This window comes from Marmota flaviventris, chromosome 14 (assembly GCF_047511675.1).
Source record: "Marmota flaviventris isolate mMarFla1 chromosome 14, mMarFla1.hap1, whole genome shotgun sequence".
Classification (NCBI taxonomy): domain Eukaryota; kingdom Metazoa; phylum Chordata; class Mammalia; order Rodentia; family Sciuridae; genus Marmota; species Marmota flaviventris.
Window position 1 is genome coordinate 52,225,177 of NC_092511.1, and position 27,031 is coordinate 52,252,207.

The 27,031-nt window shown below is 33.2% G+C and overlaps 1 protein-coding gene and 1 non-coding gene across 7 annotated transcripts in view; both read right to left on the bottom strand.

Annotated features, from left to right (window-relative positions):
* Positions 1–27,031, bottom strand: part of Vps54 (VPS54 subunit of GARP complex) — an 89,601-nt gene that overhangs the window by 13,949 nt on the left and 48,621 nt on the right. For 5 of the 6 annotated variants that reach the window (XM_071601641.1, XM_071601639.1, XM_027934268.2 and 2 more), the window contains exons 10-17: positions 25,435–25,490; positions 23,190–23,286; positions 15,387–15,727; positions 9,247–9,376; positions 8,428–8,609; positions 7,542–7,654; positions 3,862–3,919; positions 811–916 (exon numbers count right to left, since the gene is read on the bottom strand). In XM_071601641.1, the coding sequence (XP_071457742.1) occupies positions 811–916; positions 3,862–3,919; positions 7,542–7,654; positions 8,428–8,609; positions 9,247–9,376; positions 15,387–15,727; positions 23,190–23,286; positions 25,435–25,490 (1,083 nt within the window). Of the gene's footprint in view, positions 1–451; positions 553–810; positions 917–3,861; positions 3,920–7,541; positions 7,655–8,427; positions 8,610–9,246; positions 9,377–15,386; positions 15,728–23,189; positions 23,287–25,434; positions 25,491–27,031 lie in introns of all 6 variants that reach the window. The other variant, XR_011704349.1, reaches the window with a different exon arrangement.
* LOC114092069 (U6 spliceosomal RNA) lies at positions 8,021–8,126 on the bottom strand. The gene has a single exon (XR_003582612.1). It is a non-coding gene; the product is annotated as a U6 spliceosomal RNA (small nuclear RNA).

Sequence of the window (27,031 nt, forward strand, 5' to 3'; positions counted from 1 at the left end):
GTGTTAACTATCCTAAAAATACATTCCTTTTTCCTCTCATTCAAGGACCAAATGAATTTTCTAGTAGAAGCAGTTAGGATCTATTTATGTAATAATGAAAAAAAAAAAAAAAAGGAAGAGGGGAATTCTAAATGACAATATTTACTTTTGATAAATAAAAAATTGAAATTCTAAAAGTTTTCAGAAACTTATCTTTAGTTTGCATTCATAATACTAACTTAGTTTCAGCATTCTTATTCAAACATCCTGTTTTCAAAAGAGTAAAAATATTTCTTGACTAAAATTCAAGTTCAGGGCAATATTGATAGAATAAAGGTTTGAAAAAAAATAAAGCTTTTCCTATATTCTAACAATTAAAAATATCTGTCAATATGAAATGGCTGAATAAAATTATCACATTTTCATTTTACATCAATTGTTCTGAAAGAATGATGTAAGAAAAATCTCTAACCTTAGTGAGATGAATTTTGTAATGTTCAGTGAATTCCTTCCATGCACATTTGAAACCAGTCCAGGTTTTTTGACCTAAGTGGCCTCAGTCATGTTCAGCACCTAACGAACAAATCATCTCCTGTCTCCAATGTCATTAACAACTCTATGAGTGTAATGAGGAATCACTAAATGTAGAGTGAGAAGGAAGCAGGAAGCCCTTTCTCTAGTAACATGTGATGCAACCACAATTAAATAACACAAAATTAATGTCTTAAAGATAACGTGACCTTGAAATGTCTTAGAGTTGAAAGGTTAGTTATATCCTAATGGGTTAATTCTTTTAAGTATATTTCCATAAAAAGGTAAAATCATACACACCTTCAACAAATCTGACAGACGAGTAAGCATGTCAGTAGTAACAGATGGGATGTTATCCACACACTGGCAATATTCAAGGATAATTCTTATTAACAGCAATACAGTTCTATAAGAAAAGAAAATGTCCCAAAGGCAATCAAAACAAAAAAATTTAAACTGATTTGGCATATAAAAAAATCAAATTACTTATTAGTTTGATGCATCTCTGAGGATATGCTATTTTTTTTTTTTTAAAGAGAGAGAATGAGAATGTTTTAATATTTATTTTTTAGCTTTCGGCGGACACAACATCTTTGTTTTGTATGTGGTGCTGAGGATTGAACCCGGGCCGCACGCATGCCAGGCAAGCTTGAGTCACATCCCCAGCCTGATATGTTGATTTTGATAACTGCTAAATTATGTGTTTCGCCTAAAAGTGCAACGGGTTCTGGTCTAATGTAGACCAAAAGAAGCACTTAGAGTGAAAGATTTAAGGATTTGTGTAATTACAGAATCAGTACTTACATGACACTGAGAATAAGTGGCTTGTCAGATTTTGTGCTGTAAGCATAGTACTTGGTTTATGGCATTCTTATTAAGAAAGTCTCTTCAATAAGGGAAGTATTCTATTCTTTGGCCAATTCCAAAACAACGACAAAAAGACTAGCCAGCATTTCTGATTAATTGTGTAGCAGGTTTCAATCATAAGTACTGAATTGATGAAGGGAACCTAGTCCAGAGTTTCTTAGTGAGATGAAAATGAAAAAGAAGCCATAACAGCGTCTAAGGAACATATTACGTAAGAAGTTTATTCATAGGTCAAAAGATTCTCCAAAAATGAAAAATTACCAGCTCATTATAGAACAAGCTAAAAAGACACACTACTGGAAGATTAAATGAGACTAAAATTAAGAGAAAAAGAACCATTTATTATAGAATATCTAAGTTCACTGAAATGCTCAGAAATGAAAAATCCACATAAAATAATACTTTATAAAAGTACAAAGAATCTAGGGCTGGGGCTGTACTCAGTAAAGCATATCAGGAACCACTGAATCAAGAAAGATAACATTTAAACTGGGATGGTGGAGCACACCAGTAATCCCAGTCTCTTGAGAGGCTGAGGCAGAAGTTTAAGGCAAGCTGGGGCAACTCTGTGAGACTCCATCTCAAAATAAGAAATAAAAAAAAGCTTTGAATGTAGCTCAGTGGTAGAGCACTTGCCTAGAATGTATGGGGCCCTGGTTTCAATTCCCAGTACTGCACAGAAAAAAAGATAGCACCTAGGCTCTATATAGCTTAACTAGAGCCTGCTCTATTTGGCATGAGTTCACTGCACATTTTTCATAATCTTCTCCCAGAAAACATAATAACCCACCTTTATTCAGGTAGTTCAGTTTTTTGGCAATACACTCTGCCTGAAAAGTCAGAGCCAGAGAGAGGGACCATTTCCATCAAGCACATGAAGTGCAACCAGATAAAGGAGGAAAGTTAAAGGAGAGAAAAGAGATGAGATTACAGAGGGTTGAACAAAGCTTAGCTCTATTGGAAACAAGGAAGGACTCCTGAGGATAAAGGAAATGAGGCTTTAGTTTGGAATTTGTGTATTTTTAGAGATTGAAATATGGATTAAAAAACAAACAAACCCATATTAATTCTGTACATGCTTTTTGAGAGCTTACTATAGTGCCAAGAAAAATAATAACGGTAAGACATAATCGCCTACCTTTGCAGAATTCAGTCTTACCAAGGAGACATACACATAAAGGAATAATTTAACTATACTATAGTAAGTTCCATGATAAGGCTCATAGAGGTCCTTTCTTCCCGGAAAGGGCAGCTATTTCAGAAAACTCTTGGTGACAAGAAGCAAAGAAGGAAAGTGAATGATGGTCTAGATATTGGGAGTTAGATCTAAATTCTAATTCTGACTTTATTTGGGCCACCTTGTTAATCACTTAACCTTCTAAGCTTCAATTCTTGTAACTCAGAAAGGAAACAACAATCTCTGACATGTCTATTTCACTAAGTGATGATAAAGATCAAATGAGATCAGATATATGAAAATACTTAAAACTATAAAGTGCTATTAAAGAATATGAAAATAGGGCTGGGGCTGTAGGTTAGTGGTACAACACTTGCCTCGCAGGTGTGAGACCCTGGTTTCCATCCTCAGCACCATATAAAAATAAAAAAAATTAAAAAATAAAGATATTGGGTCCATCTACAACTAAAAAATAAATAAATAAAAAGAATATAAAAATTTTTTAAATGGGTAAGAAGATAATATTTAATTACCAATTTTAAAAAGGCCTGTCATGCCAAACATAATGCTGGAATTTGTATATTTCTTTGTTACCTTGAATTAGAGATGTTTATTAATAAAAAAGTAAAAGATCTAACAACTGGAATTATGAAAAACAACCACCAATATATTAGAACTGTGCTAAAATGGGTCACACATGGTGGCACATAACTGTAATCCCAATGGCTCAGGAGTCTGATGCAGAAGAAATCACAAGTTCAAAACCACGCTCGGCAACTTAACGAAACCCTAAGCAACTCAGCAAGACCCTGTCTCAAAATAAAATATAAACAAAAGCTGGGGATGTAGCTCAGTGGTTAAGCGCCCTTGGGTTCAATCCCTGGTATTAAAACCAAACCAAAACAAAAAGAACTGTGCTAAATGATTTACAGCATTACCAGTTTTAACATTTTGAAGGCTCCAGAAGCCATGATTTAAACTACTTCATGCTGTACTACAGACTAAGAAAGCATAAGAAAAGAAGATGGCAAGAACCTATGATGGTAATAAATTCAAAGAGCCACTACATCATTCATGGCTGTCTACATTTCTTATTACATGAGAAAAATCAAGGCCTCTTTTATTAACCCAGTGATAAAGCACACATAGAATACAGAAAATAAAAAGGAATCCATAAAATTTCCTTTAAATACTTCATTAGGATTTAAAATTGTTAATCCAAAATTCCTTATTCACTTCAAGAGGAAAATAGAAGACTTATATTTCAAATAATCGACTCAACTAATAAAGACAAATATACTACTCACCCAACAACAGCATACTGTTGTCCCTCAACAATGAGAACTTCAGCTGGTTTTCTTTCTTCTGTAGGTAAAAGAGGAAATCAAATAAACAAGAAGGGGTATGTATATGGTGAAACAAAATACTGGTGAAAACAATAATTCTGTTTTCAGGCCTGAAACTATCTCATTTCTGGAAACAAATATCTACTTCTTCAGAAGCAATTTGGTAGAGTAAATAAAGTACTTTGGGTTTGGAGTTAGATTTGATTTTAGTCTGGGTATTACCAATTATCAATTACCTTAAGTCAATAACTTCTCTGAGACTCAATCTGTATCCATGAAATACTTCAGGATTGCTGCTAATGATTGTTGTTAAAGATTATAAACTGCCAACCCTCTAGGCCTGGCACATGGTAGTTAAAACAAAATTATTATTAGTTTGGAAAGGCAGAACTAGCTTTTTGACTTGCTGTCTTTATTACTGTCGTTATCATTATTAGAATATGAGTTAGTTAGGCTGGGATTGTGGTTCAGCAGCAGAGCACTCGCCTAGCATGTGCCCTGGCACGTGAAGCCCTGGGTTCTTGATCCTCAGCATTTATTAAAAATAAATAAATAAAATATTGTGTCCAACTACAACATACATACATACATACATACATACATACATAAAATATGAGTTAATTTCTAAATTTAATGGACAGATTATGTATTTTCTGTATTTTATCTTTTTTTTCCTTTCCTTTCCTTTCTGGTACTAATTGAACCCAGGATCACTTTAGCACTGAGCTACATCCCCAGTCTTTTTAAATTTTGAGACAGTGTCTCACTAAGTTGCTGAGGCAGGTCTCATACTTGAGATCCTCTTGCCTCAGCCTCCTGAACCACTGGGATTGTAGGTATGCACCACTGTACCCACCTATATATTTATTTATTTAATTTTATTTTTTTAAAATATTTATTTTTAGTTATAACAATATCTTTATTTTTATGTGGTCCTGAGGATTGAACCCAGTGCCTCATGCATGGTAGGCAAGTGCTCTACCTCTGAGCCACAACCCTAGCCCCCACCTATATATTTCATTTTTAAGATTTCAACTTAGAAGTTATTCTGTTTTCATAGTATGACATTTCTTATTATTATGTAACAAAATTCAGCATTTTGTGGTGAAAAGAACAGGAGACTGGATTATCATCCTTGATCAGACAAATGAATTAACTGCTACAGTCAAATCATTTCTTCCCTAAGATTCAAGTCCCTTTGAACTATTGGACAAAAAAGTCTACTACCTCTTTTCTTTCATGAAAAGAAATCCATTGTGGTAAAATTTCTACACACAATTCATTATGTCCTTTGGATTATAAATTTTTTTAGAGCAAGGACTGTTTCGGAACCAGCTCTCTATATTACAAAGAAGGAACACAGTGATGTAGGTAAGAGCAAGAACCCAAATGTCAGTCAGTATACCTGAATATGAATCCTACTCTACTACCTCCTAGCTATGTAACTCTAAGTTACCTAAGCCCTTTTGCCTCAGTTTCCATATTTATTAGGTGATGATATTAACAACATCTAGATCATGGACCTGTAAATGATAATGATGTGATACATGTAAAGTACTTAGAACGGTGTCTAGCACCAAATAAAAACTCAATGGCGGGGTGTATGGGTGTGTGTGTGTGTTTGGCAGCAGTAGAGCATTTGCCTAGCACGTGCGAGGCCCTGGGTTCCATCTTCAGCAACACATAAAAATAAATAAATAAAATAAAGGTATTGTGTCCAATTACAACTAAAAAGTAAATATTAAAAAAAAAAAATCAGTATAGTTGCTATTCACTAACTTCATTTCCCCAATGCTAGCCGCATCCTAATGATTCAATAAATATATGGTGGATAAATAAATAATAACCCAGGATCTTTATCTTAATAAGAACTACTAAAATATTATTCATAAAAGGGTAAAGGCTGAGGAAGAAGAAAAGTATTTAAGAGAAACCTCATACTACCAGAATCCTACAAAGAGGGATTGAAAATAGTTCACTTTGTAGGAAAACAACATTTAATTCAATCATTCCACATTTAAAAAAATATTTTAATTTAAAAAATCATTCTGTTTGTATAATAGTAGACTTCAAAGACTGAGCTTTCAGAGAAAGAAAACAAGTCCTAGCTGTCTGGCATGGCACCTCACATAATAGGTTATCAATAAAATACAGCTTGCAAGACTAGATGAGTGATAAGTTATGAAGGCTTTGTTTTGCTAGTATCATATAATCAGTTAAAAATTGCAACCTGACATAGTTACCCATTTAAAATAGTCACAGAAATTTACATATTTAAAATATTAAGAGAAATTTACATAATTCCTTCGATTCGATTCTTCTCTCTGTCCTATATGAATGAATCTATCTATAACCAGTCCTTAATCCCTTCCCTCATGTCATAATGGTAAGAGATAGGCTTTCTCTTGAACTCTGGATTCAATTCTAGCTGCTTCTTATTTCTGTTAGGCATGAAAATATAATTCAGCTTCCTCTGACCCAAAACAAACAAACAAAATCTCTTCTCTCAACTCTTTGAGTGGATTAAGGAAACAATCTAATTTCTCAATCTCTCTAGCTACCACTTCATCACCCACTTTTCCTTCACAAATAAACTTTATTGATAAAGTGGGCTACATTTGTCTAGCCTCCCTTAGTAATGAACTGCACACTGACACTATCACTCCACTCAATTATTGATACTGTAAACTTTCTTCTACATGTCAAATCAATGGTCACTAACTGTATTTTATTCAGTCTCTTGTAGCAAAGTTGTATTTTATGCAAATGTGAATTTGAAAATATGGCTATGTAAAAACACTAAACTTTAATTAAAAATGCATAAAAATTTGAAATAATGCAATTGCCTTCTCCATTAAATGTATTCAAGTTCATAATTTCAGAATGCATTAAAAATCAATTTACATTATCAGATGACGCCATTTTAACAAACATATGTCCTAATTATTCCATCTATTTCTTTTAAAACCCAACTGGTATTTGATAATCAATGACAATTTTTTTCCTCTTTCTCTGGTCCTTCTTTTTTCTTTTCTCATAGTTCTTCACATTTTGGGTTTTGTTATGCAATTGTTTACATAATAATAAGAAATGTCACACTGTGAAAATAGAATAACTTCTAAGTTGAATCTTAAAAATGAAATATATAGGTGGGGGCTGGGGTTGTGGCTCAGAGGTAGAGCACTTGCCTACCATGCATGAGGCACTGGGTTCAATGAGAAAATTAAATTAAACCTTTAATTTTTTACTTCTATTTTTATGAATTTCTTCCTATCTCTCTGGTCCTTCTTTTTTCTTTTCCCATAGTTCTTCACATTTTGGTTTTTGTTATGCAATTGTTACATATTTTTGGTTTTATTCATTAAACTTAGTGTCTTTAAAATAGAATCATAACTGTTATCTTTGCTCCATATGACACAAAGTGGAAGCTAATTAGTGTTCACTGGATGTAAAGCACATCATCCAGGGTCTAGCATATGGTTATTATAAATTAAAACAAATACTTTTCCTGTCAAATACTTAATTGGAAGCTTTAGTTCTAGGTTTTTCAATAGGTATTCTCAATTAAAGCAACATTAAACATTCTTACAAAATAAACAAATAATAAAAAATTGGAAGAAAGTGTGTGGAAGAACACATACCCCCTGATTTTTTTTCAGGTAAAGCAATCTTTCCATCTGATATAGAATCAACAAGATCCTGAAATTCTGCAGGAACATCAGCTTGCTTCCAGCGCTCATTGTCTAAGAGGAGGCTATTCAAAAGATGAAAGAAAAGTAAACTTTAATAATGTTTCAATATCATCTTCCTTGGTTGATAAGAAAGTAGAGCTTAGCTGAATATCTAAGATTTTTGTTTAACTCTGCATAACAAGTTTATTTTTTTAAAAAAAGCATAAAGACAATAAACAAAGTAAACATTTAAACATATCTTAATTTCTGTACTAGAATTGTTCCAGGAATCATCATCTTCATCAGAGTCTATTACTCTTCTTCTGTTGAATTTAACTGCTGTTTTCTATTTGTTGGCTTACTTTTTCAAGGATTTCTATTAAGCCTTGTTCTGATATCTTCCCAATGAGTAGTCCATCTCTCGCCATCTGTATAAGGTTATTTTCTACAAAAGTATAGAGTGCTTCACGAATACGCATGTCACCCTTGCACAAGGGCCATGCTTATCTTCTCTGTGTCATTCCAATTTTAGTGACTACTTAAGATTTTAAAAGTGCTGGAGACTTTAATTGGAATCATTCATAAACAGTATCAATACTTTTATACCTCTTAGCCTACCCAATAGTGATGAAACATAATTTACTTAACTTCGAGTTAAGAAAAAAGTCAATCTTCCAGATAGGCACTTTTATATAAGTAAGCATTCTAACTCCACTTTGAAAAGTCAAAAGGTAAATTTTAACTCCATAATCTGTCTTTAATTGAAAAAAAAAGCAGAAATTTTGGCTAGTTAATTAATTTATTTTTAAAATGTCATTGTGTTTTTGCAAAGAAAAAAATTACACAGTAATGATACCTGAGCTTGGTTTTTCTCTCTTCATGAAATCTATTTACAAATTTATTAGCTTGGCTTTGAAGTGCTCCAAGTAATGACATGCTTTTTCTTCCACAGATCTGTTCTGTCTCTAAAATGAATGTTTCCATTAATCTAGAAAGTGTAATGAATTCCGTGGAATTTAACTTCTCAAGAAAACCATCCTAAATTTTAAAAAATAACACAAAAATCACGATGGAAGTTAATATAAAACCAAATATGGGTGAGCTATAAAACCAACTAAGTTTAATAAATTTCAGTATTAATTATCTTTTTCTATAATATATTATATAATTATATATTAATTACTTTTGTAATTAATAAAATTTCTTATCATTTTAAATGAAATTTCCCAATATTTCATATCTAAAAACTGAACATGAAAAGCTTAAGATGTCTTGAATTTGATTGATTCCTTTGTAACTAATACAGTAACTTAAATGAATTCAGATCATTGTATAAATTTTTCCACCATCCTGAAGTTTAATTTTGTTTGACCACATATATACACGTGCATATATAAAACAGCATCTTACATTCATATTAATTACTAAGGTATTGTATTTTATAGTAAGTCCTTTATTTATTTGAAAATAATACTTAAATACTTTTTACTATTTCTTTAATTATTTTACATCTTAGCACTTCTTTACTACAACACACCAATATCATTAACTTTATTGTTAAAATTATAAAATGCATTACAGGGAAAATACAGATATAAGCAAAGACATAATTCTGGATCTCTAACCTAACTATCCTACATAGAAATATAAAATATATAAAGTATTATGAAAATACCTTTGCTCTTGACATGAGAAATTTGACGGCTCGATCATGACATATATCTGAGGCACTATACAATAACTCTTGGATATTATTTGCCAGCTTCCCCAGCTCTAAGTCAGTTAATTTCATGTCTTCACTGACCCTGAAAATGATAAAATGAGATTTAGGGAAAACTGTTAACACAGCTCTCCATAGGTGATATAATCAACAAAAAAGGATAAACACTTGAAAATTCACATTTGAGGAAGATTTTGTGATATATCCAATTTTAGCAATGCTTCAGAAAATAAAACTTGAATAGTAAATTTTAACTTTGAAGTTTATGATTATAGAACATCTTTAATCATGCTCAGATAACATATATTTAAATATATGTATATTATATATTATATTATAAATATATTACATCATATATTTTATTGTTGTAAACTATATTATACATATATTACAATATATATGATAAGATATATTATATATTTAAATATATATTTAATTATACATATATATTATACAACGTGTAATATATATTTAAACTAAGCCTTACAATAATTTTTTTTCTGTAGTATTTTCAATACTTAGTTCATATCCTGATTGGAAATCTGCACATATTAGAGCAAGACAATTTGTTTGGCTAAGGTACTAGGTGGTAGCTGTGACTGTAGTTTTGGCAGAACAGGGGTTGTACATAGGCACTTAGGAATAACACAGCAGAAGGAAGAAGAAAGGAATGTTATATCATGACAAGTGGCCCTCTTTTCATTCAAAATTATGAATTACTTAATATTAACTCGTATTTACTTAATGACTGAGCATTACTGAATTTACTGCTAGGAACTTGGAGGGAATACAATTTATAAGAGGTAATACATATTTTTCAATTTTGAAGGGAAATGTATGATCAGGTTTTTAAGCATTTTCCCCTAGGAATATACACATAAAGACCAATGATTTCATTTTAACAGTTCAGTTTACTTTTACCATGAGCCAAGTAAAATGTCTTACTGTTTTTCTCCCATTCTAAGTTACAACAATTTTCAAAGAGGCTCTGATGTATGTATATGAACTAGGTTAAGGTATTATGGTAAGTTATTACTTACTATCCTTCAAATTTTCAATATCACTATGTTCATTTACTAATGCTTTAAAATAACAGATTGATATTCTTAAAGTATTCTCAGGAATAGTGTATTGTTTAATTCCCTCACTCTGAGGTAGGTAGATATCTATTTACAGATGAGAACACTGAATTTTAGAAAGCTTAAGTAGTTTATCTAAGGTCACTGGTTACAAAGAGTAGGACTGGGATCCAGAATTAGTCCATATCTAATTGACTATACTTTCTCTACTATAACATTTATTTCTGTATAAACCGTCTAGTAGTATTTCAATACTAGGTCCCTCAGAAATGTCTACTTAAACCTCAAATTTAGTATTAAAGTTTCATTTTCTGTAAAGATTACTAAAATTTGCCCATGAAACAGAATGATTAAAGAATTTTGAAGTCTTGGTTGTATGCTACTAATTCACAAAGATATAAATGGAAAACAGCAAATAAAACCAAGTGAGGGCTGGGGTTGTGTCTCAGGGGTAGAAGGGTTGTGGCTCAGCGGTACAGCTCTTGCCTAGCATGTATGTGGCACTGGGTTCAATTCTCACACTGCATATAAATAAATAAAATAAAGTCCACTGACAATTTAAAAAAAAATATTAACAAACAAAGTCTTTTAAAAGTAAGATGACAAATAGAAAAAGCTGGAAACTTTTTTTTTTAAATAGTTGTAGATGGACGGCATACCTTTATTTTATTTACTTATTTTTTAAAATGTGGTACTGAGGATCCAACCCAGTGTCTCACACATGCTAGGCAAGCACTCTACCACTGAGCTACAGCCCCAGCCCCAGGAAAAGTTTTAAAATTTTTTTTTAATTAGCTATAATTTTGCTTTTCAAAAGATTTCTTTTTATTTTGTAAGTTTAATTGCCTAACTTTCATATCACTGGAAAAAAGCAACAAACAAATCCAAACATAATGCAGGATTTCCACTTCTAAATGTATATCCAAAAGATCTCAAACATACATTTGCACACCCAAGTTCATAGCAGAACTATCCAAAATACCTAAGACGTAGAAGTAAACAAAGTGCTGACATATGAATGAATAAACAAAATGTGGCAAATTCATATAATGGAATATTATTCAGCCTTAAAGGAAGGAAATTCTGACATATAAGACACATGGATGAACTCTCAGGACATTATGCTACATAAAATAAGCTGGTTACAAAAAACCAGTATGATTCTACTTTTATGCAGGAACTACAATGTTTAAATTCATAAAGACAGAAAGTAGTGGTGGTCGCCAGTGGCTGGGGAGAGACAGAATGGAGAGTTGTTACTGTGTACAGTTTCAGTTCTACAAGATGAAATTCAAGTTTTGGAGATTGATTTCACAATGTGAACATATTTAACACTACTGAATTGTACACTTAGAAATTATTAACATAGTAAATTTCATTTTTATTACAATTAAAAATGAAAACTTAAAAATTTTTACATTAATTTAAAAAAAAAACTTAAAACTCTACAACTCTAATCATTTCCACAATTTTCCTTTCCTATTTCTGCCTGGAAGAGTATTTACTCTTCTGTGTCCTAGTTTGCACTGCAATAAACTTAGAAAATTGAAAATTATTTTCATATATAGGAAAATCTACTAATAAAGTTAAAATATCAGACATCATGTTTACACATTCTACATCCACTACAATTTTATACTACAAAAGTACTGAATAATAGAAATAAGGTGGGCGCAGTGACACATACCCATAATCCCAGTGGCTCCAGAGACTGAGGAAGGAGGATTATGAGTTCATAAAGCCAGCCTCAGCAAAGGCAAGGTGCTAAGCAACTCAGTGAAACCCTGTCTCTAAATAAAACACAAAAATAGGGCTGGGAATCTGGCTGGCTTAGTTAGTGGTTGAGTGCTCCTGAGTTCAATCCCCAGTACACACACACACACCAAAAAAAAAAATGTGTGTGTGTGTGTATATATTCAAATAGTTTTGATGAAAACACTAGTTACGTACATACATATACATATATTATACTACAAAAGTACTGAATAATTGTCAGAAATAGTTTGTATGAAAACACTAGTTAGGTATACACATATTCAATTAATTCTTTGCCCCTCTGGGGCAAATGTTCCCAGACATTCATGTGCCTGTTGAACATAGAAGAAACTATCTACAGAATCTATCTTTCGTTCTGGGGTAACGTATGAGTGGAGAAAGCCAGAGAATGTTCTAAGTATAAAGTAAGCCACAATGAAGATAAGCGGGAGGGAATAAATACTATGAGACTACATCTGGTTTAAAAGAACCTCAAATTCAACTATGGCAGACTGCTATTTATATTTTAGTATTCGTTCTCTCTTCTGCAATAATAAAGAGTTTAAGCAGGACAAATAGTCAACAAGTTAAAGACCCAAGCTCAAGCCTCCCTTCCAGCTACATATAGTTATGTGATAACCTTCTGGACTCTAGGATGGAAGTGAAAGTAATAAGTTCAAATTGGGGGTTGTGCTCTTAAAAAGAGCAAAAAAAAAAAAAAAAAAAAATGGACAAATATCACAAACACAATGTTGAATTAAAAAAACAGACACAAAAGACTATCATATATATGATTCCCTTCCACTTATATAAAGTTTAAAAATTAGAAAAGCCAATAATTTTATTAAAGGTTTCTTTGAAGCAGTAGCATAGTGTGTCAATGGATTTTTCTGAAGAGTTGAGAACATTCTTTTTTTCCCCCAATATTTTGGTTTTTAGTTGTAGTTAGACACAATACCTTTATTTTATTTTTATATGGTACTGAGGCTCGAACCCAGCACCCCACATGTGCTAGGCAAGCACTCTACCACTGAACCAAAACCCCAGCCCCAAGAGTTGAGAATATTCTATTTCTTGACCTGAGTGGTCATTACATCAATGTTTTAATTTTGTGATAATTATTTGAGATGAACACATTAATTGTTGCATTTTCTCATCTTTGCATATATTCCAATGAAAAAGTTAAAAAAAGAAAAAAGGAGGGTACCACTCTTTGTTATCTTCTTGCTATTAGGGATGTAGATGAGATGATAAAAGCTGAAACAGCATCAGAAGTAGTGATGCACATCTGTAATCCCAGCTACCTGGGAGGCTAAGGCAGGTGGGTCCCAAATTTGATCCTCCTGAAAACTTAGCAAAACTCACTTGTCTCAAAATAAAATTTAAAATGGGATGGGAATGAGCATGGTGGCACAAGCCAGTAATCCCAGTGGCTCTGGAGGCTGAGGAAGGAGACTTTAGAGTTCAAAACCAGCCTCAGCAAAAGCGAGGCACTAAGCAACTCAGTGAGATCCTGTCTCTAAATAAAATACAAAATAGGGCTGGGGATGTGGCTCAGTGGTCAAGTGCCCTTGAGTTCAATCCCCGGTACAAAAAAAAAATAGGGGTGGGATGGCGATGTAGCTTAAAGGTAAAGTGGCCTTAGGTTCAATTCTCAATACCAGGGGATAGGGAAAAAGCTAGAATATAGCCTTAGACACAAATGGAAGCTACATGCTGCAGAAGGAAAGCTGCCTTTTCAAGTGAGGCTCCCCTATCTCTGAAATGTTAAATGACAGAAATAAAATTGTTTACTATTTAAGTAAAATTCCCTATTACATTTTTATCTCTCTTTGAATAGCAATTTTAGGCTATACCCTTCCTTTTATAAATATAAAAATATTAGCCAAAAATGAATATATATATATATATTTACACATAGTTCAGGAGTTGTTTTGGTAGGAAGTGGTGTTATAGTTGGCTTAATACTGTAACTATGACTTCCATAAACTCCTAGAGCACAGGTTGATTATGTAAAGATTAGCAAAAGTACAAAGTCTTATTATTCTTAACAAAATCTAAATTCAAACCTCTTAGGCCACAAAATTTTATTGGCTTTGTTTTGTCTTTTAGATACCAGAAATTACTGGAATACCTCATGAGCTTTGAATGTGGTCTATGGATTATATGGTAATAATTCATCACTGTTTTCTTATATTTAATTGGTATAGTATGATTATGTAGAGAGTATTCTTGTATTCTGGAAGTACATACTGTAATATCTGAGATAACAGGGCATCATGCCTACAACCTCCTGTCAAATGATTCAGAAAAACATTAACATGAGAGACAGGGAGAGGGGAGTGAAAGAAAAAAGGAGGGAGACAGGGCTGGGGCTGTAGCTCAGTGGCAGCGTGCTTGCCCAGCATGCTGAGGTACTGGGTTCAATCCTCAGCACCATGTAAAAATAAACAAATAAAATAAAGGCATTCTATCTGTCTACAACTATGAAAAAAATATTTTTTTAAAAGGAAGGAAACAGAAGGCAATGTGATAAATTAACAATTGGGCAATCTGTAAAATGGATATATGAGAGTGTTTTTGTACTATCATGACAACTTGTCTGTAAATGTGAACTTCAAAATAAGCTTTTAAAAAATAATGTTTAAAAAGCATGGTACACTTAGAAATTCATGTCTTTGAAAAACCAAAAGTTGTGTATCAATAGATCTTTGCTATACATAAAATACAAAGGTGAGAAAAACAAAGAGGGCTGGGATTGTGGCTCAAGTGGTAGAGTGCTCGCCTAGCATGTGTGAGGCACTGGGTTCAACCCTCAGCACCACACTAAAAAAATATAAAGATATTGTGTTCACCTAAAACTAAAATAATTAAATATTAAAAAAAAAAAAAGAAAGAAAGAAAATGAACAAAAAGCAATACAGACCTAGGTTCAGGTCAAATTCTGACACTAGTGACAAAGTTCTCAGGGCATCAGTAGCCATATCACTGAAATAAGGGCATTCAATTAAATAATTTAATAAATTAAAGTTTCTTTCCTGCCTTAAAAATCATAATTTTTCCATTATCTTCAAATCTCACCTCTGTACCTTTCTTCTATTTTCAAAGAGAATGTTTAATAAAATTAATATATTTTTGATAAATTCCAAGATGAAAGTTCACGTTTTTTTTTAAATAAAATGAATATTCAATCTTACTGAAACCATTAATAAAATGATTTAATAAAAATCTTGCCAATTTGGCAACAACCACTATACTCACATAATATCCACACCTCCTGGAGTAGCAGATGATGATGTCTGCTCTTTGCTAGACGAAGAATCAGTAGTACATTCTGGTTCAGATACTGAATCACTGCTGCAGGGCTCACTATTTGGAGATGCATTTCTTTGCGAGGTAGTGTCAACTACTATAGGTGCTAATTCGCCCTCACTGAATGCATCACTTATAAACATGCCTTCATGGATTAAATAAGCCACTTCTGTATCCAGCGAATTATCTTTTGCAGCATTTTTCTGCTGTGAAATCTCCTCCAATTCTCGAGTCCTTTGGTTTTTGTCAAGAACTGAGAGAACAACATTATGAATGATATTCAATGTTGCCTAAAAAAAAAAAAAAGATACATTTAAAATATCTTGTGAATTCTGTACACTAATTTTGAACATCTAACATAAATGAGTGAAGGTCATGTACACCAGAATTTCTACACAGTAAAAGCGATTTGTAAAAACAAAACAAAACAACAACAACAAAAAAGAACTGCCCAGGAGAAAATAGGTTCAATAAAGCTTAGTGATTTTATATATATATACATATATTTATTTATTTATTTTGGTACCAGGGATTAAACCCACAGTCACTTAACCACTAAGCCACATTCCCTAGCCTTCTTTATTTTTTGCTTTTGAGATAGAGTCTCACTAAGTTGCTTAGGCTAACCTTAAACTTGGGATACACCTGCTCAGACTCCCAAACCGCTAGGATTATAGGCATGTATTACCATACCTGGCTTAGTTATTTTTTTTTAAATGGAATTCTTAAAATATATATTTTTCTAACCTCTTATGCAGGCTACACCAGTATATCATAACTTGCCTATGAGAGAATCATATTAGTTCATACGCCTGCTTAAAAAAAATAATTCTTATTCCTTACCACACCTAGGTTATGCCCATTTCTCATCTCTCCTCATACCTTCTCTCACTTATTCACTGTGCACTAGACATTCTGGTTCTATTTCTAGTCTTCTAATATTCCAACATGTTTCCCATCTCAGTGCCTTCCCTGCTGGTTCTATGCAGAACACTGTGTGAAGTTTGGTCCTTGCACACTTCTCATCACACAGGTTCTGGCACAAATAGAAACTTTCCTCAAAGAGGCCTTGTCTGACTCTCTTCCCAGCTAGTGGTTTTTTTTTTTTTTTTAAGAATATTTACTATTGTCTAAAATTATCTTTTTAATTTATTTGTTCTAGGTCTCCTTCTGCTGCATTAGCTCCACGAGCTATTATAAGGCTATAACCTAGAATAGTGCCTGATAAATAAGAAGTTCTCAATAAATATTAATTATAATTAATGTCTTTGTGGACTATTAACAAATAAAGGATTATTTGCCCAATTTAAATTCAAGATTGTGTTCTCATAATTTCTTGCTCCCTTTCTTTAAAGCCTTGATTTCTTTTTAAGGGATCTACATGGTTCTAGAGAAGCAAACTCTAACTTCAATTCTTCAAAGTCAGCATAGGGTTCATGTTAGTAAAATCAGCACTTGGAACTATCAAGGTCTTAGCTTAAAGGTAGACAGACTGAGAACTGCGGAAAAACAAAGCCAAGACTTGATGACATCATCAATATTTCTATTAAGCACCTAAAGGCTGACCTATCTCTTTTTTTTCAGTTATATGAGCTAATAAATCCTCTTAATTGAGACATCAAGTTGTGTATTGCATTACTTGGAAAGGAAAGCACTCTGAAGTGATACAAAATGATACAGTATACAGCAGATATAGCTTTCAAGAATCTTAGTATCAAATTGTCTAATAACACTGCCTTTCCCCCTCTTTAATTATCATTAACTTCTTTGCTGTCACAAATCTGCTGTTTGTTATAGTCCACCACTGCTGTCACAGATCTGCTGTTTGTTATAGTCCACCACTGCTGCTTATAAATGATTTCTGACAAGGGTGCCAAGACCATTCAATGAGGAGGAGAGAGCCTTTTCAATAAATGCTGCTGGGAAAACTGGGAATTCACATGCAAGAATAAGACCCTTGTCTTTTTTTTTCCCCCATCCTAGAATATTGGCCCTGTTTGTCTGTAACCTTGTGGAAAAGGACCCAGTGCTGGTAAAAACTGCTGAGACTTACTCAAAGCCTCATCAGGTCACATTGTGGCATTATGTCAAGCTTGAGCTGGTTCCTCCAATTACTGTTGAGATCCCTACAGCTATCAGAGCCTAAAAAATTGGTGAATAAGTATTCAAACTGGTAGCTTCAAACAGCTCACAGTTAAGAAAGCTGTGCTGAATAGTATGAATGTGGTTTTATATCAGAGAGATCATAGGCAACCATGGCAGAGTTAGCTATGTTTGAAGACAAATCTTTAGTATTTCATTATATCCAATACATTATTTGAGTGTTCTTGGACCATGTGTGATCAGCAGCTATCTGAATAAAATGTATTAAAAAAAAAAAAAGTAGATCCTAGTGGAAGAAATTTAGATCACAAGGACTCCACCCTCATGAATGAATCATCACCCTAACAATGATTTGCATCAGTGGGTTGAGTCTGGTAGGGATGTATTACTTCCCTCAAAAGCAGATGGTTATAAAAAGAGGAGCCTGGCTCCTTGATTCCTCTATCTCACCTTATGATTTCTTCCTCACATATTCAACCATTAGGGCTGCATATGTGGCTCAGTGGGGAGCACTTGCCTAGCATACATAGGCCCTGGGTTTCATCCTAGAAACACTACAAGTTAAAAATCCTTTAACATATTCCCATCTTTGTGATGCCATCCACCATGAGATTCAAGTATATACACCATGCTCTTGAACCTTCAGTTAAGTAAAACTCTTTTTTTTAATAAAGTACTCAGGTTCAGATATTTTGTTAAAAACAATACAAAATGCACTAGGATAACCACCCATAGAGATATTAGTTCAAACTGGATACAGTGGAGCATACCTATAATCCCAGAGACTTGGGAGGCTGAGGCAGGAGAATCACAAAGTTTGAAGCCAGCCTCAGCTACTTAACAAGATCTTGTCTCAAAAATAAAAGAATAAAAATGACTAGGGATACATAGTTCAGTAATAAAGCACTCCTGGGTTCAACCTCTAGTACTGGAGAAAAAAAAAGAAAACTTAATTCAAAATAGATAAAAAACATAATACCTAACGTTATAAAATTCTTAGAATAAAATACAGGGTAGCTTTAAGACACTGGACTGGCATTGATTTCTTGGATATAATGCCAAAAGCACAGGCAACAAAAGAAAATACAAGTAAAAGGTTCTATACCAAAATAAAAACTTTTTATGCATCAAAAGATACCATTTAGAGCTCGCATGGTGGTGCACACCTTTAATCCCAGAGGCTCAGGAGGCTGAGGAAGAAGGATTGTGAGTTCAAACCCAGTCTCAGCAACTTACAAGGACCTTAAGCAACTTAGCGAGACCCTGTCTCTAACAACAAAAAAGGCTAGGTGGTTAAGCACCTCTGGGTTCAATCCCTAGTACCAAAAGATACCATCAACAGAGTGAAAACCTAACTCATGGAATTGGACAAAATATTTGTAAATCATGTATTTAATAAGGGGTTAAAAATCCAGGATATATAAAGAACTTTTACAGCTCAACAAGAAAACAACCCAATTAAATAACAGGCAAAGCATTTCTCCAAAGAAGCCATACAATAAGTGAATGAAACAATACTCAACATCACTAATCATTAGAGAAATGCAAATTAAAACCACAGTGAAATACCAGGACAAACTCATTAAGATGGCTCAAACCAGAAAATAACAAGTGTTAGTAAGAATCTAGAAACACTGTGCACTATTAGCAAAAATGTAAAATGGTACAGTTGCTATGGAAAACAGTAAGAGTCCCTCAAAAAATTAGAATTACAGTATGATCTAGTAATTCCATTTCTGGATATATTTCCAAGCAGGCACTCAAAGAGATATTTATGTCTATGTTCAATGACAGCATTATTCACAATAGCCAAAGACAGAAGTAAATCAAGTGGCAGACGAATGAATAAACTAAATGTAATATAAACATATAATGAAATGTCATTCAGCCTAGAAAAAGAAGGCAATTATAATCATGCTATAATATGAATGACACTTTGAGGATATTAGGCTAAATGAAATAAGCCAGTCACAAAAGGATAAATATTGTATGATTCCACTTAAGTCAAACTCAGAGAGACAGAAAGTAGAGTGGTGGTTTCCAGGAGTAAGAAGAAAAATTAGGCATTGTTTAATACTTTTTTTTGCACGATAAAAGAAGTTCTGTGGGTTGGGGTTGGGGTTCAGAGGCAGAGCACTTGCCTGGCATATGTGGGGCACTGGTTTCAATCCTCAGCACCACATAAAATAAACAAAATAAAGAAGTTGTGTGCATGTATATTAAAAAAAAAAAGTGAAGCATGATTAAAAAAAAAAAGTTCTGAGACTGGATGGTAGTTAGGGCTGCATAAGGTGAATAAGCACAATGCCTCAGAATTGTACACTTAACAATAAATTTCATGTTATGTTCATCTTACAATAAAAAATTAAAAATATATACTAAAACAATTAACAGCAATATAGATCCTTGAGCCATTAATAATTGCTCAAAGGAAAATTTTCAAACCCCAATCTTTTCATTGTTTATCCATTCAAAAATATTACTAAAATATTCTGTTGCTTTAACATCTTTTAAAAAATATCATTTCTTTAATATTAAAGTGACATAAAAATGTATTTTGTTTTTGAGAAATAAACACAAGAACATAGGATAGCAAATTTCTTTTATATATGTATTTTTTAGTTGTAGATGAACACCAAATCTTTATTTATTTTTGATGTGGTGCTAAGGATGGGACCCCCAGTGCCTCACACATGCGAGGCAGGTGTTCTACCACTGAGCCCCAGCTTGCAATTATTTACCCTGATAAATTAAACAAGAAAATTAAATACTATGTTATTCCTGTTAACATAATAAACACTATTAAAAAGCAAAACAACTTTTTATGATTGTAAATAATGCTTTTCTTAAAAGAAAGTTTATGGAAAACAGAAGAATAAAAGTTTTAAATGATATGTGATCCAACCACCTAATATAACCACCAAAAATATAAGCTCTGTTTTATGAACAGATAAAAAATATTTTTTTGACATAGCTGAAATCACACTATATAAGTAGGTCTCATATCTTGCCTTTTCATTTAATATTATAATGTACCCATTTTAGGCCAGACTGGGTAACTTAGTGAGACCCTGTCTCAAAATAAAATTTAAAAAGGGATGGAGACAGTGGTAGAGTTGCCCCTGGGTTCAATTCCCAGTGCCACAAAGGAAAAGAAAAACAGCTTGTAATTATGTAATTAACATTATTTTTTTGTGAATAATTCCTTATAGAATCACAAACTTTTTTCAAGGCAAAAAGTACCATATTTGAAGGTTACATGTCATATTCAAAGATGTTCTACATAATTACAAATTTAAGTGGCTCAAATGTGAAAACAAGAAATCATATAACTATGATAAACCACAGTTCCTATGCTGTATAGACATCAAATAATAATTCTACTTAGTTTTAGCACAGAGTCTAAAAGTGGAATCATTACTTTAAAAATTACAGGAAAAAAAAGTTTGCCAATTCTACACTACGTAATTTAGGAGTTCTCTAAATCTGTAATACAGATGTGTGTAACAAGGTCACAGAACCTAAGAAAAAGTAGAAACATGGTCTAGTTCTTAAACAATTAATAGAGCCAGACTTGCTGTCTTTCATCATCAATGGGTGGTGAGATCTACAATTTGATCCCACCATTCTCAAGCATTTAAATTAAGCACATTCTATAAAACTTGACTGACCCTGATTGAAAAACTTCTACATGTAACTCAGCATTGCTCCAATGTCAGTAAAGAAAATCCATGTGGTAGAGAAGTACCAAAGTCCCCAAGATGATTTCATATGGTACTCATGAGAAGCTAGGGGTGTTAACTAGCAATACAACACAATACTGACACTTAATAACTCAATATCAAATTTAACAAATGGCCCCTTTAAAACTGCATTCAATAATTTTTAATGACTATATTCTTATTTAAAACACAGCTATCATATGTTAGTGATTACTAAAGTCTGGATATAGAATATCCCAAAAAGGCCCATGTGTTCAAGGCTTGGTCCTTGTTACAACTGCATATAAGGTGTTCCCCAAAAGCTCCTGTTAATGCCAGAACATTCAGAGATAAAATGATTAGATTATGAGAAGGGTAACGTGATCACTCAATCCTAATTTGAATGGACTGATTAGGAGGTGACTGTAGTAGGGTGGGGCATAGTTGGAGGAGGTGGGTCACTTGGGGGTGTGCCCTGGAAGAGTGCATCTTTCCTGTGGCCCCTTCCCCCTACCTCCCTTTCTGCTTTCCTGCTGCCATGATGGAAGTAGCTTCCCTTTGCCAATGTCCCCTCTTAGGATGTGCTGCCTCACCTTGGGCTCAAGGCAATATAGTCTTTACCTCTGAAACTGTGAACCAAAATAAACTTTTACTTCTCTTTTAAGTTTTTCTTGTCAGGTATTTTGGTCACAATGACAGAAAAGCTAACTAATGCAGTCCCTATTGTAGCAATTTTCAGAGGTGGGGTTTTGGGAAGTGATCATGAGGGCTCTAATTTTATCAATGGATTAATCCACCGATGAATTCATGACTCAAAGAACTATTGGAAGGTGGTGGAAACTATATGGTGGAAGAGAGTAAGTTCTTGGGGGCATTCCCTTAGAGACTATATCTTGTCCTTACCCTCTTTCTCCACCCAACACTTTCTGCTTTTGGTAGTCATGAGTTAATAGTGAACAGCTATACTCCATCTTATCCTCCCTGCCACAATGTTGTACCTCATCATCAACCTACAGCAATGGGGCCAAGCAACTAAGGACTGAAACCATGAGCCAAAATATATCTTTACTCCTTTGTTTTTTCTCAGGTATTTTGTCACAGTGCCAGAATGCTGACTAGCACAGTGATTCTAACCAATATGTATTATAGTTTGTGGCATTTTTTTCTTAAAAAAAAAAAAAAAAGTTTTATGGCATGTGTTCTTGTTCTTATATTAAATGGCTTAAAATTAAATGGTTTAGCTAAAGAGACAAATGTAATATATGATGTTTGATTGAAACTTAGAACAGAAAAATGAAACAAAAACCTATAATAATGGACATTAGTGAAATAATCTGAATATGAACAATGTTAAAAAATAATATTATATCACCATCAAACTTCTAGGAACATTAGTGGTTTGGGATGAGTTTTTAGTGTTTCACAATATTGAACCTCTATATAATCTAGAAAGATTTGAGCATCATAAGAGTACAAGAGGAGACGGGTGTGGAAGGTCTGTAATCCCAGCTACTTGGGAGGCTGAGGGAGGAAAACTACAAATTCCAGGCCAGCCTGGACAAATTTTGTGAGACTCTGTCTCAACATAAAAAATAAAAGGAGCTGGGAATGCAGCTCAGTGGGAAAGAAACCTTGGGTTTGATTCCCAGTACCAAAAATTAAAAAAAAAAAAAAAAAAAAAAAATCACAGGAGGAAAAATTATTATTTAATATTTAATAAAGTAAGCACTATAATATTTCTTTTTAACGTAGAACCATTCAAAAGTATAAGAATTACCAAAATACTGAGGCACTTCAATTCTTATTTAAAACCAAGCCTCTTTAGAAAAATTACAAAAACAAACTAATTATATTTTATTCTAGCTCAATTACATACATACATACATACATACACAAAGAACGATAAAAATTGTAGGGATATTCTGGACAAACTAATATGTAAGCTTACCTTAACTCTCTGTAGGAAAATTTTAAACTTAGAAAAAATATCCTTTAACAGGTCAAACCACTGGGGAAAATTCAACATTCTCATCTGATCTGCAAGCCTACAATAAAATAAGAAAAATAATGATGGTCTCTGGACTAATAGGATAACATCTACAAATGGAAAGAATCTATCTAAATACTATCTAGTAACAAGAACAAAATGCAATTTTATCTAGATCTCTACTGTAGAATTTTGAGTTGAAGGCATCAATTACCAGAACAATTTCTACTTGTTTAAAAATCTTTAAAATTAATGTAAGTATGCTAATATATAAACTTTATCATATATCAATTCATGTGAACATGTTTTGTGACCATTGAAGGAATAAACCATACAGAAATAAAGCAATTTTGGCAAAAAGTAAGGGTATCTTCTGGAATAAAAATAGAAATGTAATATCTCCCTCAACAAATTTAATGACCTGTTTTTCTAACTACAAAGTACTTTTCTACATCTGAGAAGTAATATAACATGATGGTTAAGAACATGGGCTCTGGAGCCATGATTCCTTGATTCAAACTTTCAGCAGCTTAATGAAATTAATTATTAGCTATGTGAGCCTATCAAGTGATCAGTCCTCATACTCCCATTTTTTCATCTTAACATGGGAAAAGTAATAAAATCTCCCTTATATAGTTTTATAAATAAGTTAAAGCAATGCATGGTACTTTTAAAATATGCTATGTAAGTAGGAGCCTATATTTATTATTTGATAGATGACAGCAATCAATAATTTCAAAAATGAAATAGATTAGTGCAAAACAGAATTCCACAAAGATATTTTCATAGTACTAAAATGATTTATTACTCTAAATTTTTAATAAATACTGCTGAAGCCAAAAGTTTATTCTCAAAAAATATGCCTATACTAGATATACTAAAGTTCCCTACAGGAGAAGAAAATGAAGTCACCAACTCTCAAGTGTCAATGACTTACATTTTCTAGCTATTATTCCTTTATTATATTTGCTTCAGCTAATTCTGAAATTGATTTCACAATCTTCATTCTGTGGGTTTGGGCCAGAAAAACTTCACAGCTGTCTTTACATTATCATTCATGTTTTAGGCCAGTATGAATAAAGTTTAGATACGCAGATGTATGAGCAGTTCAGTCATAAAACACTTATCACTAGTCTCAAAATAAAAGAACAGGAACTTCCAAGGGTAAAACCCAAAAATTACAGACAGGCAATTCAAAATCAAATTCTCAAACTCTTCCAAGCCAATGATTAGTTTGGTTTCAATTACATAGCTGAATAACTTAAACTTAATACTTGCTATCCAGCTGAAATGATTATCTTCAATTTCCCAACTTTGTATCTACCTTCTATCCATCTCCCACTCTCCTCTCTGCCCCATGAGGCCAACCTGTTGGGCTTGGCCAATGAGGAGCCCTTAGAAAGGCTAGAAGAAGAAAGACACAGTCGTCACTCCTTATTTGCAGTTATATTTTCTACAGTTTTGGTTACCTGAAGTCTAAAAATAGTAAATGGAAATTTTCAGAAGTAAACAAATCATAAGTTTTAAACTGTGTGCCATCCCAAGTAATATAATACCTTGCACAAAACCAATCCTTCCCACCCAGGACATGAATCATCTCTTTGTCCAGTCTATCCATCCTATGTATGATACCTTCCCATTAGTCACTTAGTAGCCTCCCGTTTATCAGATCGACTATGTTGGTTCACAGGGTTTATGTTTAAGTAAGTAACCTTTATTTCACTTAGTAAGGGCTCCAAAGCACCACAGTAATCACACAAAGGAGGCAGCAGGGTATAAACACGGAAGGACAGATTAAATGGGGCACATGGGAAAAAACAAGATATACAGAGGCTTCAGTACTATCTGTAGTTTCAGGCATCCACTAGGGATCTTGGAATGCATCTGCCTGCAGATAAGGGAAGACTATACTGTACTTAGTCTCTTCCAGTTTCCTCCCTGAAGCATGACCTCAGAATGACTGTTTCCTTTATTCACAACAGAGCTTTTTCTCAATTCTTTTCCTCAACTCTTACTTTCTCCTGAATTCTGGTAAGTGCTCTTTCTTTGTCTTTTAAAGGTACTACACTGTCAACTTGTGATTTTCTTATATCCTGCCCCATACCTTGGTTAATAATTCCTTCACTAAATTCTCTTTAAATTACTCTAATTAGTATGTGTCACCTTTTCCCTGACTGATAACCATCAACCTATATATAATACTTACTTCATAACAACATCTGTGTCTATTTCTTCTATTTGTGAAACCTTATTAATCACACACTGCAAGATTTAAGAAAAAACAAACACAATTTAATTAATTGTCTTTAGAATCCCAAGTACTCCACGTTCCATCTGTACATCAAAAATGACTCGCTGACTACAATAATCATTTCAATAGACATTTCTTGTACCTCTTATACACAACTCAAGGTATTAGAAAAACTGCAGCCATGACCCTTAGCCCATTAAATAATTATTTCAGAGTATGCTTGAACTGTAACAATTAAAATGCCCTACTATTTAAAACTGTTCCAAATCATACACCAGCAAAACAGAACTGTAAAGCTTATAAACAATGTATACGTTTAATATTAAAATCACCAAAGAGGTGCTGGGGTTGTGGCTCAGAGGTTGAGCGTTTGCCTAGCATGCGTGAGGCACTGGGTTCAATCCTCAGCACCACATAAAAATAAAATAGAGATATTGTGTCCACCTATAACCAAAAAATAAATATTTAAAAATAAAATCACCAAAAAAATGCATACTGGAAGTTTGCATTTTCTTGCAATACATGCAACAACAATAACAAAAAGTTTAAAAAGGGTAATAATAAATGCTTAAGCCGGGCTGGGGATGTGGCTCAAGCGGTAACGCGCTCTCCTGGCATGCGCGGGGCACTGGGTTCGATCCTCAGCACCACATACAAATAAAATAAAAAGATGTTGCGTCCACCGAAAACTGAAAAATAAATATTAAAAAATTCCCTCTCTCTCTCTCTCAAATAAATAAATAAATAAATAAATAAAAATAAATGCTTAAGCCTCAGGAGAAATATATGGAATTAAAATAGCAGTTAATTTTTTGTAAGTATATGAAAAATCATACAAATTATGCTTTCAGTGCAGTTATGGAGTACATTTGTTCAACTGCCAGTACCCACAGCTGCCCTGTTTCTGCTCTCTGCCTAGTAACTATTGGTTTTTGGCTTCACATTACGTAATATTTATTTACATAATTCTGAGTTATTTATTGTCATTGCTGCATAGTATTCCACTGTATAAATATACCATAATTCTATTTATCCCTTTTTTCTGATGATGGAATTTGGGATGTTTACAGTTTTTATTACAAATAGCATTGCCATGAATATTCTCCACTGTGTTTTGGTGAACTTATTTAAGTATTTCTTTTGGGTGAAAACCTAGAAATAGAAATATAGGTTGTAATATATGTATACTTAAGTAGCTACTGAACAATTTTCCAAAGTGCTTAAACCAATTTAAAAATTCAGCGTTTGAGTGAAAAGAGAGAGTCACTACATTCTGTTTGTTTGTTTATTTTATATACACATTAAAAACTCTCATATGGCTGGGCATGGTGGTACATGCCTGTAATTCCAGATCCAAGATCAAGACTAGCCTGGGCAATTTAGCAGAACCCTGTCTCAAAAATTAAAAAGGGTTGGGGATTTAGCTCAGTGGTAGAGCACCCTTGGGTTTAATCCCCAGTACCACACTGAAGGGGAAAAAAAAAAAAAAAGCAAAGACAAAAAAAACCCCAAACCAAAAAACCCTCATATTCATATAAATGCATTCAATCTA